The 21,454-nt window shown below is 39.2% G+C and overlaps 2 protein-coding genes across 5 annotated transcripts in view; one reads left to right on the top strand and one right to left on the bottom strand.

Annotated features, from left to right (window-relative positions):
• The window catches only part of myo19 (myosin XIX), a 44,764-nt gene extending 28,569 nt beyond the window's left edge, over positions 1-16,195 (bottom strand). For all 4 annotated transcript variants that reach the window (XR_013889303.1, XM_080210944.1, XM_080210943.1 and 1 more), the window contains exons 1-7: positions 16,094-16,195; positions 6,686-6,833; positions 5,269-5,417; positions 4,679-4,792; positions 4,084-4,216; positions 1,441-1,510; positions 54-156 (exon numbers count right to left, since the gene is read on the bottom strand). Coding sequence is in view for 3 of the 4 variants with exons in the window: in XM_080210944.1 (XP_080067070.1) it covers positions 54-156; positions 1,441-1,510; positions 4,084-4,216; positions 4,679-4,792; positions 5,269-5,417; positions 6,686-6,833; positions 16,094-16,174 (798 nt within the window). In the remaining variant the exon portion in view is untranslated. The remainder of the gene's footprint in view (positions 1-53; positions 157-1,440; positions 1,511-4,083; positions 4,217-4,678; positions 4,793-5,268; positions 5,418-6,685; positions 6,834-16,093) is intronic.
• Positions 16,196-16,424: 229 nt separating this feature from the next.
• On the top strand, positions 16,425-19,499 carry pigw (phosphatidylinositol glycan anchor biosynthesis, class W). Its single transcript, XM_080210838.1, has 2 exons — positions 16,425-16,553; positions 16,635-19,499. The coding sequence occupies exon 2, from the start codon at positions 17,234-17,236 to the stop codon at positions 18,788-18,790; it is 1,557 nt and encodes a 518-aa protein (XP_080066964.1). The 5' UTR covers positions 16,425-16,553; positions 16,635-17,233; the 3' UTR covers positions 18,791-19,499.
• The last annotated feature ends 1,955 nt before the right edge of the window (positions 19,500-21,454 follow it).

Genomic DNA, 21,454 nt, shown 5'->3' with positions numbered 1-21,454 from the left:
TTAGCTGCCATTAAACTTGTGAAGATCACCTTTGTACAGAATCGTTGCCTCACCTGATAAAAAATGTGAAAATTTCTTTCCGAAGGAGCTTGATAGGCAACTCGTGTTTTTTCCAATAGGTAAGTCTTAACAGAGGCTCCTAGCAGCTGCTGCGATCTGGAAAATAAAATACTGATTGTCTGGAAAGGAGGAGAAAATCAAGAAGATTCTGGTTTCGCAAGAGGGGATTAAAATAGGCAGCACCTGGAACGAAAGCAAAGAACTACTGATCCTGGAATTATGAAGAAGTTATGAAAGGTCATCGTTCTGAAACATAGGGGTGAATTTTCCCATTCTGCCTGCCACGGAAATTGTAGCCAGCAAGGGGTGGACCATGGAAAGGTCCATGAACCTCGGCAAGATTTTCTGGTTTTGGGACGAGCACGGCCAGAAAATTCCACCTATTAACTCTGCTGCTCTCTCCACAAATGTTTCCTGAACTGAGTACTTGCAGTACCTAGAACAAATTGGTAAGCAGTTTTGTAACCTGAGTAGCTGCAAAAATTTCAGAACCTACTTTGCCCGACTAATCATTCTTTACACACAAACTTCAAAAAAGATAGCGTTAAACAGGCTATTTTTCCATAAAGGACATCATGACCAGGATAATTCCTGTCTTCTTCACTTTATTTCTACACTTCCAGGAAGGTCTGTTGATGCAAAATTTGCACTTTTCAGCAATATCAGTCCAACCTAATAGATCACAGAATTCAACACAGATATGGATCAAACTGTGGGCTTTCTTGACCAGTATAGATCAAACATCAGGAAGACTATATTGACCTATAAGGGAGTGCATTACTCTTCAACTCCAAGAGTTAAGCTACAAGGAGACGTTGCACAAATTAGAGTGTATTCCCTGGGACTCAAAGTTAATGGGTGAGTTGATCAAAGTTGCCAAGGTAGTAAAGCGAACAGCTAGTGTAGATTGAGAAAACCTTACTTTTACTGGTTGCAGGTACGTGGACATAAGCTAAAAATTAAAGACAGCGAAATTAGGAAATACTTCTACACACAAAAAGTGGTAGAACCTTAGAACCCTCTCCCACAAACAGCAACTTGATTCAAAGTCAATCGTTAAATTTGCAACTGAGACTGATGAGTTACTGTTGGCCAAAGCTTTTAAGGACTATGAGACAAGGATGGGTAATTGGAAGATCAGCCTGCTCAGTGAACAATGGGACAAGCTCAACAAGGAGTGAAATGGCCTAATATTCCTATCATCTACTAACACAACAACATCTATCAGGGAAGGACAGTCATTAAAATGACATTCCATACATCTGTGTTATAACCATGAACCAATAAGACATAAAAATGGGCTTATGCAATGAAAATGATTCTGAAGAATTTAAGAGCAGATTGAATAAATGTGTCCGCATAGCTGATCTGTAAAACTACCTGTTTAACTGCAATTGGATGTATTTTCCAAATCGACTACTGTTGTGATTCCGTAGAGTACATGCATTTCCTGCAAAACAATAAATCAGGTTGATAATCAATTATTTCTTCATTTAAGTTCTCCTCAGTAAGTTTTAATTTCATGCACAAGATTAGTTTAACAAAAAAGGAATGGAGCAAGCCATTGTTTTAAAAACACTGAATACAAGTTGAATTGAAAATATCCAGTATTACACAGATTTAGTACCTTCATTTGACCATCTGTGTCTCAAAAACCATTTACTTCAGCAGATCAGACCATTTACTAAACATCCACCATCCAAAATGCTGGTAGTAGTCTGATCCAAAGTCTGGTCATAGTTAACACCAAGGTGGCTGGAACCAATTTATGGAACCTTTTCTTGTATCCCAACTAAAATGACATGATAACTCCTGATGCTGCTGAATCCATGACACAAATCTAACAATTATCTAGTATTACCCATTTAAGATGCTACATATTTCCCTCTGTAATGGGGAGATGATGGCCTAGTGGTATTATCGCTAGACTATTAATCCAGAAATTCAGCTAATATTCTGGGGGCCTGGGTTCAAATCCTGCCACGGCAGATGGTGGAATTTGAATTCAATAAAAAATATCTGGAATTAAGAATCTATTGATGATCATGAAACCATTGTCAATCATCAGAAAAACCCACCTGATTCACTAATGTCCTTTAGCGAAGGACATCTGCCAACCTTACCTGGTCTGGCCTAGACATGACTCCAGAGCCACAGCAATGTGGTTGACTCTGAATTGTCCTCAGGCAACTAGGCATGGGCAATAAATGCTGGCCGGACAGCAATACCCATGTCCCATGAATGAATAAAAATAAATCATGGTTTTAAATCTTCTACAAACTTTTCACACGCTTTTTTTTAATCTTACTTTTAATTGTCCCTACCAATTATTGTGCACTGATTTATATTTGCAAATAAGCAGCATTTCACCCATACAATAACAGCCTTCAAGAAACACACTGCCACTAATTTCACTGGTTTTAACTTCATGGCCTGAATTTTACGCTGCCTTGATGAGGTATTACCCATCCCTAATTGTCCGTTCAAAGGTGGTGGTGAGCCGTCTTCCTGAACCACTGCAGTCCATGTGGTATAGGTACACACACAGTGCTGTTACGGAGGAAGTTCCAGGAATGGTAAAGAAACAACAATATATTTCCAAGTCAGGATAGTGTGTAGGGAATCTTGCAGTTGGTAACTCATCAGTCTACTGCCCTTGTCTTTCTAGATGATAGCGGTTGTGGGTTTGGAAAGCGCTGTCTAATGATCCTTGGTGAGTTTCTGCAGTGTAGATGGTACACACAGCTGCCACTGTGCATCAATGATGGAAGGAGCCAATAATTGTGAATGGGATGCCAATCAAGTGGGCTGCTTTATCCTGGATGACATTAAGTTTTATGAACATTGTTTGAGCCGCACTCATTCAGGCAAGTGGACATTATTCCATCACAGTTCTTTCTTGTGCCTTGTAGATAGGGGACAGGCTTTGGGGAGTCAGGAAGTGAGTTACTAGCCTCTTTCCTCATGTTTATGTCCCACCTCTTCTTCCTACCTCAACCACCCACAATTCTTTCTTGACACATCATTACTGTCCTTGACCACAAGAATGAGCATGCAGCCTGTTCTAATATTTAAGCCAGTGATGTTCTGCAGTAGGCCACTAGGTGGTGCAGAATGGTCAATAAGGTTTGTTGACAATCTTAAAATATATTAGTTCCATTAGAGAAGTTGTTCATCTCAAATGGGTAGTTGGCTGAAATGATAACTCCCCATAGCACAAATTGTGAACACAAACTTGAGGTCTTCGCACATACATCGGACGTAAACGTACAGGACACACTACCTCAATCCCATTTTCAAGTAGTGCTGCCTAGACTGTTTATTTTTTAATTCTCTTCACATCACATACTACTTCTGATTATTGACAAGGGGAGTTTTCCAATGTCTAGAACTGTAGTTTTTGATCAATTGAAAACATATTTACACTGGATGAGTTAGCATCAATTAAAATAACAAACAACACAGAAATACAATCTAAGTGAATTCCAATAGTGATTCCCAAATTTTTTCACTGGTAACGTCCTGCAAGTTTGACTTGGTCATATAATATTTATGATAAAGGCAAGTAATATTTTGTTTATTTTTAGGAATGTGAATACTTAAGGTTGTATTTCAGTTGTTGTCAACAACTCTGAAAATGGGAAATGCCATGGATGTTTCTCTGTCTAATTTTATGAAGGAGAGTGAAAGCAGCAATGGGGGAAGCATGGATTATCTTACATCAGAGGTGGAACAGTTCACATTCATCCTTACCCACACGTGAGCTAGGCAGATCTAACTTGCAGTATCTATGGATGCATTTGCAGACTCTTGTTTCACCTGGGACACAGTGACCGAGCTCTACCGCCTGCTAGGCACTGAGCTGCAACACTGACCTCAAGGACTAAGTTTGGGATCACTTCTAATGATTAGTAATTAGACCTAGATTCCAGAATCCAGAAAAGGAATACTTCATCCTGAGAGTCAATCGAAATATTTCACTAAATACTCAAACATCCAATTTAATAAAAGTGTTTTTTTCACCGAATGCCTCCATCACAGGATTGGAGTCAAGTACTCTCTTTTCTATCCTTTCTACATTTTCTTGGCATTTAGCAGAAGTGGATGAGGCAGCAACTGTGGCAAAGTAGTTCATAAGACACCGAGACGTCCAAGTCTGTAAAACAAAAAGGTCATCACTGGACATGGTTACAAGTTAGAAATTGGTTTCTGTTGAGAGTTTTCATTATGGATCTTGAAACATGACCAACTATAACAATGGTTTGTTTGGTTGTGTCCTGGTCATTTTTCTGACTTTAATAGAAAAACTATGTGCACAAATCCTGGAATATTTAAAGTACTGAAATTCAATAAAATGACCAGAGATTTACCTTCAAAACACTATTCAAGAGTTATAACAATGTGTATTGGGGCGACTGTATCATGATTGTGCCTCACTACTGAAGGAGGGATAGATCAATAAAACTAGCTCAATGGCACCTTACTATATTCATTGTTTTTAATCTTCAGTGCCTTACAATTAACAAAATCCATTTTCCAAAATCACATCCACAACTTATGCATGGGGTAGGTTCGTTCATTACCAGGTCTGGTCACATTCTTCATGTTGAGTTCTTACCTTTCCAGCACCACTCTCCCCACTGACGATAAGTGACTGGTTAACTGGTTCAGTGAGGCTCTGTACATTCCTGAAGGCTTCCTCAGCCACTGTAAAGATGTGGGGTTTCAACTCCTAAAGAATAGAAAGACTTAATCTCTTGAAGTTTTTTATTTGTATAAAAAACATCATGGTAATAAAAGCAGCAAAATATATTGAATTAATGTTATTAAACTGGTAAATTTAGGTGAGCACAATTGTAAACATGCAGTGGCTGCTAATAAGTGTGTTTCTGTGGAGATCAAATTTAGTTTTCTGATCATAGCATCACCATTAGACAAATGAATTAGTCTGTTATTCATATATTCTCAAAACACATGGCCTGGAAACTAGAGGGAATTTTCCCAATTATTTAACTTTAAGAATAACTTTAAATGATTTGTGCAGAGTTGCAATCTGACCATAGAATACATTATATTGACTAAATGGTTAAAACAAACTGACCACAAATTATATGTTAATATTTTGATCACTGAGGTTGCAGAATTCATAATCAATGATGATTAATTCTTGTTTTAACACATTATATCATCATTCTATACTTTAGTTACCTGTGGTCGGGACGCAGTGTGGTACTCCTTCATAACGCCAGGGGAATACAAGTTAGGCACAGGTTGAAATGGGTTAAGAGCTACCAGTGTACAGCCAGCATTAGTGTAAAACACATTGGTCGTATATCTTGCATGCAGACATTTTAAAACTGGGAGGCAGAAAAGAAAGATGTGAACTGTTGGGAAGAAAATCCTAGTAGGTTAGAAAAATGTTAAACCATCAGGCATTTAAGACACTAACAGAACTACCAACATTGAGTTAAATGACTCTAAATCAGACTTATAAGCTAAAAAGTGAACAGTTTACACATGAACACAATTAAGAGATTTAAACAACTAATTGTGATTTAAATGAATATTTAGATATTTTAATTCTATTAACTGTATTTCATAAAGTAATTGTGCATTTTAGCCAAGAGCAGTTTGCTGAAAGGCATGATGGTACGGGGACATACAGACAGAACCACATGCTTAGGAAACAATGAAGCCGCAGAATGCGCAAGTTCTTATCAATGAGAGTTGCGAACAGCAGAATTCTCCAGGCAGCTTCATGAATAGGATTAACTCAGTGCCCATATAAGACAATGCCTTCTCAGGTGTGAGGAGTGCATTTGTCTGGTTTGGCCGATGAGCTGGTAAAAACCGCGCTAGCATGAACTTATGGTTCCTCAGTATCAAAATACTGCAAGATCTAATACATTTTATGCTGGACACAAAGGTGGCAACCAAATTTATTTGGATTATGATCCTGCATCCGTAAAGAATGTATACATTTAACATGACGCCCCTATAGTCATCCAACACCTCTTCAAGAACGTACTTTGGTTTCTTTAATTAGAATACTGCATTGTAACAATTTCTCAACTTTGAAGCTGGATAATGAACATGGGGAGTAACATCACTTTATCAGCACATTCTCTGAGAAGTAGTTCTTCTGAAGGGGCTCCAACATTAAATACGCCAATCTTTTCTTAAGAAGATCATTGGAGTGCTATGCGTTTCTAGAAACATCTTTCATAATGACAGGATATTGAATTTGACGATCAGCCATGATTATAATGGATAGATTGGAAGGTTTGGGGGGGCGGGGTGGTGGTGGTGAGAGAGAGTGTCAGAATTGTGTGGGTAAGTACTAGAGTTACTCAGGAGTTAGTAGTGGTTTTAGTTTGAGGATAAGGGGTAAACCTTTTTGGATTAAGGTGAGGAGAAATTTCTGGGGAACTCACTACCACAGAAATTAGTTGAGGCCTAAAGGTTATGTGATTTCAAGAAGAAGATATAACTCTTGGGGCTGGGGGCAATGTAGGTGATGAAGTCCCTGAGACAAGTAATAAGCCATAAGTGTTGCCAGAGGCACATTTAAACATCCAGGATAATATCGCACAAAAATCAAATCACTGTCCAATTAAATATATACCTGTGCTAGTTGTCACTGGGTTGACTTTAGTGAGGTCATCAAACTGGTGCAACTCATCTTCATTAATGAGAAAAGCTTTTACCTCCTCAAATGTATGATTCAATGTAGTGTGATCTGAAGTCTTCTGGGGCTTTATGAAGCCATTACTCTGAAAACACAACCAGAAACATTCAAAATGCACTTTTTCTAGAGTGTGAATCCACTTGCTTAATTTTTATTGCCAACGTGTATTCATTTTAAGCGAGCAATAAACCATGTATTTGTGCACGATTGCATTTGTTAACTTACCAACAAGTGTGTTGTATACAACTAAACTATATTCAATATTTACTAAACTTCCCTTTCTTCTTTTTAATGAAATATTGGTAAGTGGTACAGAATTGAAAATATACAGAAAATATCCAATTCTGTTTTTAGGTTTATAATAAATCTGGTAGAAAGAGCTCCAGAAGAGTGGTCACTGTTCCTGTTCTTTACATACATACAGAGCTGGGCACTGGGGTTGAGCTGTTAAGTGGAACACTGCTTTTCAGGTCTTGAATCTCAGTTGAAATCCTGCTTAGAACAATGGGAGGAGACTCCTCTAAATGCTGGCTGCAAGAATCCAATGTGCGACTGCAACAATAAATTGTCCCTAAGCCTGGAAAATCTCAGCAGGTCTGGCAGCATCTGTAAGGAGAGAAAAGAACAAACGTTGAGTCCAGACGACCCTTTGCCAAAGCTTTGTCATTTGGACTCGAAATGTCAGCTCTTTTCTCTCTTTACAGATACCAGCATCCGCAGTAATTTGCTTTTATTAATAAATTGTCCCTACTGGCAATCTCTTTCAAAGAAGAATGGAGTGAAAAATTGGAAGTGGCCATACTGATATAGCAAACAAGCGTTATACTATATGAGTTGGAGCTGGGATAAAATGAGGAGGGAGCGACAAGTGACCTTGAAGCACTTAATGTTGGTATCAGGTGCCTAGAATAAAAATGCTGCTTCTTTATAAGCACTATAAAATGTCATGTTGAAGGACACAAGGTCATATGCAATTATGGAATTCCCCTGATCAATTCCAACACTGATGCTGAGTTAGCTGATCTCAGCCAGGGTGATACAGATGGGGAAAAAGTAAAATTGTCGAGCATTTCCAGTCCTGTATGACATCCTCCTGGAAAACCTATACTTGTGAACAGAAGGTGAAGGAGGAGCAGAGTTAGCTGACAGATGGTTATTTTGACCTACTGACACAATGTTGCAAGTCCATTCATTGACCAGGCTTGTGGGACAAATGATCAGTCACTTAAGTGACATACAAGCATACCTGCTCTATAGAACAATGGCCCCATGAACTGATGCCCGTGGGAGTGTGGGAAGGTAGGAAATGCCGCAGAAATTACTGCATTTTTATATTGAAAGAAAATTTAAAAATCTAGCCTCACAATTTCATTAAAAAGTAGCCCCACAATTCCATTAAAAAAAGCTAAGCGATGCTGTTTTTCTCAGCAAATGAAAAAAAACTATTGTTCCTTCAATGTCATACTTCAAGTCTAACAGTACAAGCATGCTTGAATACAGCAGTCATGACAGGAATAAGAAGATTTCAGCCATATTGTTCTTGCAAATCCTCATCAGGCATGACACAAGGAGCCTCTAACCAACTAGAACAGTAAGACATCTCACAATACTAGGTTAAAGTCCAACAGGTTTAGTTGGTGGCTTAAGCTTTCAGAGCGCTGCTCCTTCATCAGGTGAGTAAAGAGTTGTGTTCACAAACAGGGCATATGTAGATACAGACTCAATTATAAGATAATAGGTGGAATGCAGGTCTTAACAGGTAATCAAGTCTTTACAGGTGCAGACAATGCAAGTGTAGAGAAGGACAAGCACAGGTTAAAGAAATGTGAATTGTTCAAGCCAGGACAGTTAGTAAGATTTTGCAAGCCCAGGCCAAATGGTTACAGGTAGTGTGACATAAACCCAAGTTCCCAGTTGAGTCCATCTTCATGCGTGCAGAACTTGGCAACTGGAACAGTACGCAATACCTCATTATTGCAACTATCAGCAGTCAGAGCTTTAGTTCAGTTCTTCTGAATAAACACAATTCTGTAGCTGCCTCATGAAAGATATATTGGTTTTAAATTAAGCATTGTAGGAAAACGAGTTAAAACAACAAAATTAGAAAATCATTAGTTCTCTCTAAATGCAACTTCAGCGAGTACGTGGTCACCCACCCAAGGAGCTGGCTTTTCCGCACAAAGTAAGTGCGCATTTATAGGTTAGCACTCTAGGTGCAAGTAGCAAGTGTGACCCTTTCCAATGCAGCCTGCCTATTGCATATCAGGAATTATTTTCATATCAAAAAAATGTTGACCTGCGTCAATGGAGGACGTTGCAAATTAATTTGAAACATTTATACAATGCCTGTATTTAATGTGCACACACTACAAACCCCTCAGGGCAAGGCTGTTCTGGTGCCTTATTAAAGCAGTGAAGTTGTTTGAAACTTAATTCTCTTGGCCTTTCAACTGCTGACGATGATGATTCTCCCTTCCCTGCAACAGGCCCATCTTCACTTCCTAAAATCAAATTCCTTAAACCCAAGTGTGACAACTTTGATTCAGGTGTACGTATGATCTCATAATTCTGTTCAAAGAGCATGGACATTACTGCAGTATCCTGGCTAATACTCCTCAATCGGTATCTACAAAACAGTGAGCTGATTGCTTATTTCACGTCAGTTGTGGAAGCTTGCTGCGTACAAACTGACTGTCATTTCCCTACAATAACTTCCAATTTATGTAATGCCTGTAACATAAAATGCCCAAAGGCTTTTCTCAGGAACATTAACAAACATGATACTGAGCCACGTAAGAAAATAGTATATCAAGTGACCAAAAGCTTGGTCAAAGAGTTAGGTTTTAAGGGATATCTTAAACGAAGAAAGCGAAGTACAGAAGCTGTGCAGCAGTGACGGTAAATAGTTTTAAAGTCTGAGAATACCTGCTTCTGCTGTTACTTCACTCTCCTCTCCCATTGCTCCTGACCTCCCACAGTCTCTTGTCCATCCCACAAAATTCCCCCATCACACAATCATCTTTGCTTTGTCTGCCACCATCCCATCAACTCTTTCATGAACTCCCAACTTCCAAGTTCAAGTTCTCTTCCCCACCAAATAACATCTCGTCAACATTGCCTTTCTTTCCTCAGGCACCATCCATATTCGCAGTGGCATAGTGGATTGCACTGCTGCCTCACAGCACCAAGGATCCAGTTCAATTCCCGGCTTGATGGTCAGTTGAAGAGAACTAATGGTTTTCCATAAATAAACTTTAAAAAATATACTTTTCAAATCTAGATTCAGCACTTCGCAAAACTCTACTTTGGATCCATCCATCTGTTACAATTACCACACCAAGCTCCAGCCACCTTTTAATCCAAGGTCCTCAGATAAGTCATCAACCCCCAACTGTGTACATCTCTCCAAAATCTCCCGTTCCAATCCCTTTGCTGTAATCTTTAGTCGACTCACAGCACTGAGATCACCCAAGCCCTACTTACAAATAACAACTTGTTTATCTCACTGTACCCTCAACCCTCCATATTTCAGTATATTAACCACACCATTCTCATCCATTGTTCAACCCATGCATCCACTCCTTGCGCCCACTTACAATTACACATCTCTAATAGAGGAAGCTTGACCCACGCAGATAGTATTAGCTCAGAGCTCCCTGTAAAGTCTGTCTTTACTCCATTCTTTAAGTACAGGCTGACATCATCTGCAAGCGTATATGCTGATGATATTAATTTTGGTGTCTCCATCACTTCTCTCAAAGGCTCCATATTGCTAGACAGCCTATTTATGCCAAGCCACAGATGAGTCAATGTTTCCTGAAGTGTGAAGTGCATACCACCCACTCTTCTCAAAAACAAAAATAGTTAAACATGGTTAAGGTGAGGAAAAGAGCAATGTGGACAAATGGAAGGCTGAAAAACTTGGTTATTTCACATGTAAAAGAAAAAGCACCAACATAACAGAATCCAAATTCACATTCCCTCATACACCTAGAAGAGTAATTGCTCATACACAAATATCTAATGGCAACTGGATTAACAAACACGGGGCAGAATTAGTTACGGTGCTACCCATTGCCTCACAATAAGGATGCCACTAACTCACACAAAGCCTATTTGAGAACCGGTTAGATTAGGGAATTGTTGCACAGTGGGTCATCCACCAGCCTTCCACCTCAAGTTCAAATCAAGCTCAGAAGGATGGCATCAAAATCTCTTCTATCTGACAGCTATAGAATACCTAATATGAAATGAGTTTAGCCAATTTCAATCCAGTTGTATAAATGCAAATAGCACAGCACAAAACTTTTCCAAATTTGATAATGATTGATTTCTGTGTGAGATTAGCAAAGGAAAGTTGCAGAGAGAAATGGAACTTGCCACACAAGAATAGAAGAAATGCATTCAATGAGTCAGGCACATTGTTGGAACAGAGTGCAATAGGAGTGCTAGATAGTTGCGATTGGTGTTAAAAATGAAAATAACTTCTGTTTCTCAGCAACGTTTCTCATCCTGAAAAGTGGAGAAGTGTTGATTCTTTGAAGACTTGTTTGTTGTGATGCTCATCAGGCTATAAAAGTGTAAGTTATACTCCCTGAACTTTATGTCCTGATACCTCTCCATTATTGAACGAGCAAAACAATTTCAATTTTTATAGCATTTTCAACATTGAAATTGACACTTAACAGAAGCATAATCAAACAAAAATGGGCTGAACCTGATTAGACACATTCAAACATGGAGTTGCAGGAAAAGATAGGCACTAAGTCTGGGAGCTGATAAACATTTCAAGGAGTTTGGATACGAAGGGGAGGTAGGAGATGTGATAGCAGTTTGCAATGACAAATGAGTAAAGTTTTTTTAAAGAAAAGAGTATGAGAGTGGTTTTGGATGGAAGAGGGATAATACCTGAAGAGGGTGATTAATTTTTAACGTTGGCTTGCATCAGGGTCAGGAAGTGAAGTTGTGTCTGCCGTTTTGTGGGAATGGCACCATGAGAGCAAAAGGTGGGTCTCACAGGCAAGCTGAACTCAGAGCCAACACAAGGGAATATGGAAATGAACCTAGAAAAAACACATGGGCTCAGGCACTAGATGAGCATGAGGGAGGGGATATGCATCAGAGACACCTGAACAACAGTCACAATCTTGGGGACCAAGTATGGTAGTTCCTCACATGCACTGGACCCATAGATTTTCATAATTGTCTTAAGCCTCCTGTGTTTTACAAGACTTCAGCTGGAAGATCTTCATCACCTGCAGCATGATACCCAACATCATTCAATACAGATCTATTCCAGCATGGCTTTGGTTCTCAGTGCAAGTCCTTTTTAATTATCCCATACTTATCCACTTCAGGTAGTGCCTTAGTACAACTGAACCCTCTACATCCATGTCTTCTGCTTATTTTTTAAAAATTCCAAATAGTCTCAAGATATTTGAAACACTTTCAACTTATTCCACATTTCAGTGACCCAAGTCCATGTTAATTTGGCCTAAGTTTGCCATTGACTCGGTCTACACTTCCTGCTGCCTCAGCAAAGCAGCCAGCATAATTAAGGACCCCATGCACCCCAGACAGTCTCTCTTCCACCTTCCTCCTTCGGGAAAAAGATATAAAAGTCTGAGGTCAGGTACCTACCGATTCAAGAACAGCTTCTCCTTGCTGCTGTCAGACTTTTGAATGGACTTACTTTGCATTAAGTTGATCCTTCTCTACACCCTAGCTATGACTGTAACACTATATTCTGCACTCACTCCTTTCCTTCTCTATGAACAGTATGTTTTGTCTGCATAGTGCAAGAAACAATACTTTTCACTGTATGTTAACACGTGACCATATTAAATCAAATCAAATAAACCCCAAACACTGTTGTCAAAAAACTTTGTGCAGTTATTGCACTCAGGACCAAAGAATATTTTATTAAATAATTAGTGCTCTTATTGATGATTGTGCTCCACAGCTGTCCAGAGGGTATGTCTGATGAATATTTAAATACATTATCATTTAGAAGGAAGGCTCTTTGCTTTTCTGAAGCAGAACAATACAAGACTGATTTTATATCATCTTTCCGGGATTGCTATAATCAGTAAGTCTTAATCACTTTAAAAACTCTTACCAGCAATTTTTACACTTAGCCCACATTCTATTAGCTCAGATGCCTTTAAGCGTAAAATTTTCAATGAACAGTAGTAGTTCGTGCCCATCACAGTCTAAGTGACTGTGAACACATTTCAAAAATAAAACATGATATGATTCAAAGCCAATAAATCATTCCATCATTTACAGATTTGGACCTTTGTTTTTGAGAAGAACAAGAACTCACCGACTTCACCAATTCATTGATTACATACTTAATATATTCAGAAAAATTACTGAGTGTTTACACATGGAATCAAAGGGTTCATGCACACATATTATTAAGCTTTATTATAAAGATATCTGGATTTCTCAATTTCATCTGCTAGAGTTAACTTTGGCAATGATTTCATTTTGGGAGAATCCCAAACGAGTTTTTTGGTTACATGAATTTGTTTGCTGTTTTATTTGTCTGCTCAGCATTTTGGAAATTGGCTAATGCTTTTAGAAGTCAAATTCTAGCTCCCCCAATGTTTCAAACGATAAATGAGGAGGTTGTTTTAACGAATAGTTAAAAACAAATTTTAATTGTAAACAAATGACAATCCAATCATGTTCCCAGCCAGGCATTAAGATTAGACTGAAGTCAAATAAAGATCTGATGTTTTGGTGTGTTGGAGGTGTTTTCCGCTGAAGAGTTCTCCAACTTTGATGTCATCACAAAATTTGCTTTCTGAACCACTGAACACTGATCCGTGTATGGCACAGGTTTCTGTTTCTGCAAATACTGCGCAGCCGTATTCCATCCATTAAAAACTCCAGTGGGGACAGCATTTGTGTACTTTTGAAAATAATTTTGTTTTACAATTGCCTAAATGCATACTCAAAGAGCAAATACAAAAATTTAAAATGTTACAACTGTTATAAGTTGCTGAAATGAAATTAATGCACTGCAGCCAAGGAATTGCTCACAAGCCAGGACAGTAACTTCACAGAATACATCATGGCTATTGTGAGTCACTTCTAGCTTGCTACTTTTGTAACAGAATCACCCACGGCCCACTCTGAAACAATTTCTATAATCCTAGTAATGACAACATCACATTTTTCGACAGGGTGGAGTTAGACTCAAAAATTTGTTAAGGGCTTGACTGTTTCCATAAAGTCAGACACAGCAAGATGATTCCAACAGACTCAGGGAGGGAGACAGTCCCATTCCTTACTGTTTCATAGGAGGGGATCAAAGATACAGCATTATCGCCATGCCGACCAAGAATTTAATAACTCAACTATTACCTTCAGTAAAATTCCACCCTTCAACACAACCTTTCCACTAACCTGTTACTTCCACTGTAAAGCCAAATTTAATAGCCGTGTATAATTTTCAATATATTTCAAACAGTTCTTTAAGCTGAGAGTATGACCATATTGAATTCAATCAGCATTATAAGAAGCTGCATGAAACTAGTCAAAATCCAGCAATACAAGTTCAAACACATCAGTGAATTGTGTGGTTACTGCTCCCAGTGTATGCAAAACAGAGCCAACACCAGTCAAGATAAAGAAAAGTGTAATTCTAAAATATGTTTCAAGAAATCATCCAGCACACTCAGGGGATACCATACAATGTTGTACAGATAGCAAGCCATTCAATTGTGACATGTATCACAGCTAAGCTAGATCCTGTTACTGATCTGTTACATACAGGCGTAGTTCCAAACAGATAAGAGATAGGGTTGACGGGTCAACCAGACTGAAAACGTTGGCTCTTTTCTCTGTGCTGTCAGACTTGCTGAGATTTTCCAGTGAGCGTGCATGTGCAAGTGCCTGTGTGTGTAGGTATAGTGCAAATAAGTTTGGAAAATACTATTAAAATTCAAATAGGATTCTCAGGACAAAAACAAAAGTAAATATTTAACAAGTGGTGCCATTTTGACAGCATATTTGTAGCTGAATATTCATATAATACCAGTTTTTCTGAGAAGCAGTTAAAAGGCCCCGATGTAGATTGTTCTCCTCAGAAGATTGCAGATTGTTCTCCTCAGAAATCAGTAATCGTCACCATGTTAAAATAAATTAGTTTAGCGACCAGTCACTTCATTGGCAGAAAGACTTACATTTAAGCAACTCTCAACTTCAAGACATGCTATGGCACTTTACAGCAAATCAAGTACAATTGAAATTTAGTCACAATTATCAAGCGTGTGATTTCAAATTGCCAGCTTAAGGTTGGCAGTGTTTCTATACTTCAATATTTGTAATCTTTCTATACCCTTTCCCTCTTCCCCAACCTTTGCACACTTTAAATGTTTAAAAGAAACTGCAGCTTGTCTCAATCAAACAGGAGAAACTTATTCAGAAGGAAGGTAATGTGTACAGTGCAATGGGACTGCAATGAAGATATTGCCCCTGTGATGATCATTCCTGTACAGGAAAATAAAACACTTTGCCTCATTTAACTCCTAAGTACAGTAAAGGCTGAACAGAGAGGATTAGCAGACTATGACAAATACAGGTTGACTCACAGGCAGCCCCCAAAATCTGCTCCTATACCTCCTTCAACCTTATCCCTAACCCCCTAACACTGAGGGCCCCAATCTCCCAACCCCTTATACCCATCCCCTGCCTCCTACTCCCATACCTTGTCCCCCTGCTCATCATCTCCTGTCCCTAAATCCCTTTCCCATCCCCAATCCCCTTTACCATTACTCACAGACCCTTCTTGCCTCTCTACCCTTAATCAATACACACCCCTCTGACTTCAAACCAACCCCATCCCCACTGCCCCTGTACCCACAGACCCCCTTCTCCCATCATGAGCCTCCAGCCCCCTCTATGGTCAGACCCTCTCCCCAATTCCCTCTGTCTCAGATCCCCTGTTCGCAGTCCTGTCTCCATCTGCCCCACTTTTACCACACAGCCACTCTGCCCTCAGCCCATCGCACCCCTTGTCTTCGAACCCTTGTCCAAGGTTCGCCCTCCTACTCCCACTGCCCTCTCCCAATGGACCTACCTTATATTAAACAGATTTGTCCACACCCTAGTTATGACTGTAACTCTAAATTCTGCACTTTCTCCTTTCCTTCTCTCCTATGTACTCTATGAACGGTACGCTTTGTCTGTATAGCGCAAGAAACAATAGCTTTCACTGTATATGTGTGTATACACACATATGCCAATAATAAACCAAATCAAATCAAATCCACTCTCTCCAAGTCCTCCAGCTCCCCTGTTGGTGACAGGCAGGCCGCCAACGGCCGTTCTTACCTGTGTGCCAGATGCCGGGCAGGGGGCTCTCCTCTTGGGGACAGCTTCCCGCCGCTCCCGGTTGATGCTGGAAGCGGCCATTCCCGCTCTCCGTCGCCGGCTGATCTCGCGAGATCTGGCAGCTGTGCCCACTCCCCCCCCGCTCCCTGGTCCTTCACCTCAGCGCGCGACCGGGCGCAGGGTGGCGAGGAGGTGCATGCGCGGGACCGGGAGGGGCGTGGCCAGGAGCAGGGGGGTCAAGAGCGCATGCGCAGAGCCGCGAGTGGTGCGGCCAGAAAGCGTATGCGTGGGGCCGGGAGCCTGCGTGGCCAGGAAGCGCATGCGTGGAGAGTCTGGAGTGAGCGGGGAAGGAGGTCGAAGTGCCGTGGGATGAGGAGTCGCTGCTTTGGTTTGTGAGCGCCGGATGTTCCAGCGGAAACCCGGCTCAGCGCCCCAGGACAACAGTGAAAACAGGCCGCTGGTAAAGTTGAGCACAATATTTCTCATTCTAATAATGTTAATGTTGGCAGTGTTGGGCTGACATTATTGATTTCCATTTCAGCTGTGGCCCTGATTGGATGAAACCTGCGCCTGTTTGTAGGGGTGACAATGGGACCAGAGCCCCGGCTAAAACTTGGTTTCACACCTCCGGCTCCTCACCAAAAGTGACTGCTCAGTGTTGGCTGCTGTCCCTCACCAAGCCAGATGCTTCGTTCGTTCAGTGTGAACTGCCCAGTGTCATTTCTAAGCACTGCAACAGCCAAAAAAAACTTAGGGGTAACTTCTTTTAGATAAGGATCCTGAAGCCAAAAACGAAGATGCCTTTAAAACGCATCTGATACAAGGATAAAAGCAACTTACTGCGGATGCAGTAACATATGCTGCCAGACCTGCTGCGAATTTCCAGCATTTTCTCTTCTGATATAAGAATGTTATAGGATTACTCTTCTTCAAAAAAACTGTTTGTCCTTGTAAGATTTATTTTATCTCCCCAACTGACCCAACAGAAATCACCCTAATTCTAGACATAAGAAAAGCAAAATATCAAGCATCGTTGAAGAGACAGACAAGGTTAACATTTTGAGTCAATAACCTTTGTATGGTTAGTATATCAATATATACTCTGGTTTGCTTTCCAACAATTTATTACCAAATCATCAGATGTCTGCAGGAAAAATGATCAATCCTAATATGGCACAAAAAGATTTAAAAGAAGCATTTGTCAGTAACCTGACTGGTACTACACTGGCTGAGAATTTACTGGGTTTAATTCTGTCTGCATTATGTGTCAGCTGCCGAGGACTGATATTAATGTATTTTGTTGGACCGAGTACTGCATCATCATGGAAAAAACTCCTGCTGATTGATTTTATTTTGCTGGTGGCATCTCTTGTACTGTCCTGCACTGTTTTGTCAGATATACTTCACTGGGTGGTGCTGGTTCTAGCAGCTGTACTTGGGCTCTCTGTGTTTCAGATATATAATCAAAGAAAGCACTATTGCCATCAACACTTAAAAGAAGTAATCGGATCTTTTTTAGAAACCAGCTTGGATGTGAATTATGTTCCCTTTGTCACTTTGTTCCGTGTCTTTGTTAACATAAAAACTGGCATCAGCATCCTAGCTGTGGACTTTCTAATTTTTCCAAGACGTTATGCTAAAGCTGAAACATATGGGACTGGAATTATGGATTTTGGAGTGGCAGCTTTTGTTTTTGCAAATGCTCTAGTTTCTCCTGAAGCAAGGCAGAGGAACAAAAATACATCACATTCCAAATTTAGTTTTGTGATTAAACAGATCATAGCAGTTTGGCCCTTAGTTTTTTTAGGATTAGCTCGTCTAATAAGTGTTAAAGCAGTGGATTATCATGAGCACGTATCTGAATATGGCTTACATTGGAACTTCTTTTTCACACTGGCTATAGTTAGGATCCTATCATCTTTTCTTTTGATGATGTGCCCTGTAAGAAGCTCTTGGATCTTGTCAGCTAGTGTTGCCATCGGTTATCAGTTACTTCTTGAAACTATGAATCTGAAGCAATTTATATTGCATGGAAGTGATGGCAAAGACACCAGGGCTGGGTTCGTTAATGCCAACAGAGAAGGACTCTTTTCATTGCTCGGATACTTAGCTATTTACATGGCTGGTGTACAGGCTGGCGTTTTCATAATGAAGAAGAGGACGCTGGTGATAGAATGGGTAAAAGTACTAGGTTCCCTTTTGATGGGCTTTTTGCTAATGTGGCTACTACTGCTTGTGTCTGAGAATCTCACCGAGACTGTATCTCGCCGGATGGCCAACCTGAGTTTTGTTTTATGGACGGTTGGACAGAATTTGTTTTTTCTGATGATTCATATGCTGGCTGATCTTATTTTAGTATTTGTCAAAGTTATTTCGGGCATTTCAAATGTGCCAAGTTCATGGAACATTTCACGAGGCTCTTCCCAACATGAGAGGGATAGGACTTTGTTAACAAGCAGTCATTCTGGAAAGGTGGATAAAACCAATATACATTTTTGTCTTATTGAGGCTGTAAGCAGAAACCAACTACTGTTTTTCCTGCAATCTAATATCTTGACTGGTTTGGTGAATCTTACAATAAATACTATTCATAGCAACACAATTATTTCCTTATTTGTACTTTTGCTTTATATGTTCTGCAATTGTTTTGTTGTCTACATTTTACACATCAATGATATTACTTTGAAATTTTGGTGATTTGCTATTTTCATGATTCGCTTTAATCAAAGTAAAACCATTTTGAAGGTATAGGGATCTGAGTTCTTGCACTTCAATAATTACACACTCTCGTACATTACACCTCTAATTTGGAACGTTTAAAATTCTGCATGTGCAGGATTTATCTGTCTGTCATTATTCTGTTTATTTCTTGCAGAAAATAAAGCAAATATATGATCATATGAAAAATGTACTATGTTCTGGTTAAACGTGAAGGTGTGTGTACTTTTCTCCTGTAGGCTAATTTCAGTCATAGTGCATCACTCCCAAGCTAAGAGGGCAAGTTAGTTCCAGGTCATATTTGCAAACTTTTTTGTAGTCTAATTCCAGGTGGTGTTGGTGAAAAGTTAGAAATGGACTTTAAACTTTTTCATGGAATAGAGACGAAGAATGGGGAAGACGGAGAAAATTTCGGGTTTTTTTAATATTAAAATGGATGAATTTTAATTCTCACAAAAAACACATCATCTTTACTCCAGAAGTAAAAGGTTTTAATGCTCCTTCTGGTTTTCATAATGCAGTTATGTGATCATTTTAAGATACAGATGTGCTTTATAAATTAACTGCTGTATCAACTGTCCACATTAAAATAATGATCCAGTAATGCGCATTTCTGTTTCTTTTACTTACACATACAAAAATATGAGCCTTTGACCATTTTTTACATTGTGCTTATTATTTTGCCAGTTGTACAGAAGACTCCTTTTACATTGTGTAGTATTTTCTACTGTATTGCAGTCATATTTCAGATATCCTCATGTCCCTCCTGAGAGGATTTCCTTTCAGTCCTACTGCTGTTGCTGCAGCAGGAAAGTGAAAGATCTCAAAATATATCAGGAAAAAAGTCAAAAAGGGACATTATTAAACAATTAGACATCACTTATCAGCAAATATTTTCACACTTATTTTCTGCCACTGACCCATTTCAAAGCAGTACTTGAAACTGCGAAGTTCAGTGATAGGCAACCAAGGCTGGTGAGTCGCCCTCTTTCCTCTCATTGGGCTGCAAGATTGAAATTGGGCAAATTCACCAACGACAACCCCCATGAATAAGATTGAATACTTTTAATACACACTGAGGATTTCACGACAAGTTAATGAAAGTACTTCAAGTCGTAAAAACAAAATAAACGCTCATGCTTTGGCCAAACAGGGAGCACACAGCTCTCTCAGTCAATGTTGTGTGCAATCAGCACACACCTTACTTCAGGTTTTCTTGCTTTATTTGCATATCATCTTAATCATACTGTTAAGGAAAAAAAACTGTGGATAGAAACTGGTGGAATGTGGCATATCTTGTACATGGGCAACGGTCAACAAAAATGTCTCAGGGCCACTCTCAGAACCCTGATGTGCTGCAGGTTGCCCACCAATGATTTAAATGCAAGGCCCTGCCAAAGCAATTTAGATGACCTTTTATTTTTATTTCGTGCTTTGTTTTATGATGTCCCTGTGAAGTGCCTAGGGATGTTTCATCACATTGAACGCATTACTCAAACGCAAGTTTCTGTTGTTGTTATTCTTTAATTTCATTGCATGCTGCTTGACAAATTGTTTTTCCACAGAGTTGGTGAAGTGTACAATATAACTTTATTTCTCCTTGACTTTTTATTTGTATTAGAGGGATAATGCATCTAAAATATGTTTGCTGCTCAAACATGAGCTTTAATTAAATAGTCCTATAAATTAATGTTGTTGAAACAGCTTCTTGCTGTCATGCCTTATTGATTAGAAGTGCAAAGGTTACTTAAAAGAATGCTAAAATTGCTATATGATCAAAAAAGTACTACACTTGTAAAATTTCAATTACAACTACACTGCCAACTATATTACATCTTGCCTCCTGTAGGTAGACACCAATTTAGCATTTCTAATGGACTGTAATGTGAAAAGATGTAGATTGTCTCAACGAGGAGGTAAAAAATATTTAGTGCGTGTTCTTGCCTACTCCAAAATAACTGATTACAGATATGATTGGCAGTAGCTTGGAGCTCAATTGGAAAAAAATGCAAGCTGCATGAATTCCAATAAAAGTTTACACAGTCCAGATTGGGGCATTGATTGTTCTAACCTCAGGGTTGCAATCGGTCAGATGTACCTGAAAATACAAAATACAGCCTCTATGCCTATTCATATCAACCTGAAACATTTTAGAGCACACACCTAATCTCGCCTGACACTCAGTTTTCCAAGGTAGAGCTGATTTACTATTGTGTCTTTAACTGTTCTAGGCCAGGGATGACCCACAGATTGATTTAGATTGTTGTTAGCAACATTTAAATTAATGATTTATATCTTTTAAGTATCTGAGAGGGGATTAATGGAGAAATCAGTATTAGTAAAATAAAAATTTAAAACTGAGTTCAGATGAATTGGCTCATCAAAACATTCACTTATTTTCCTTTTATTGAATGCTAATCAATATACAAAACATTTTAAATATTTTCTGTCTTTGAAACCTTACAACAGACAATGTAGAAATTGTTATTAGTCATAATAGACAAATCAAGACATGTCCATTTATTTTAAAATAAATGTGCCCACTTTTTTAAAGTGAATATCATGTGTTAAATGTTCATCATCTAACATTACCAACCATACTTTGTAACATGTATTGCTTTATAAAGTTATTTGTTTGATTTC

This window comes from Carcharhinus amblyrhynchos, chromosome 23, assembly GCF_965287045.1.
Source record: "Carcharhinus amblyrhynchos chromosome 23, sCarAmb.v2.hapA, whole genome shotgun sequence".
In the NCBI taxonomy this organism is placed as follows: domain Eukaryota; kingdom Metazoa; phylum Chordata; class Chondrichthyes; order Carcharhiniformes; family Carcharhinidae; genus Carcharhinus; species Carcharhinus amblyrhynchos.
The sequence above is the reverse complement of the archived record's forward strand: the minus strand, read 5'-3'. Positions and strand labels throughout refer to the sequence as shown.

Coding starts and splice junctions, on each gene's coding strand:
- pigw (XM_080210838.1), top strand. CDS start 17,234: ATGTCTGCAGGAAAAATGATCAATCCTAATATGGCACAAAAAGATTTA.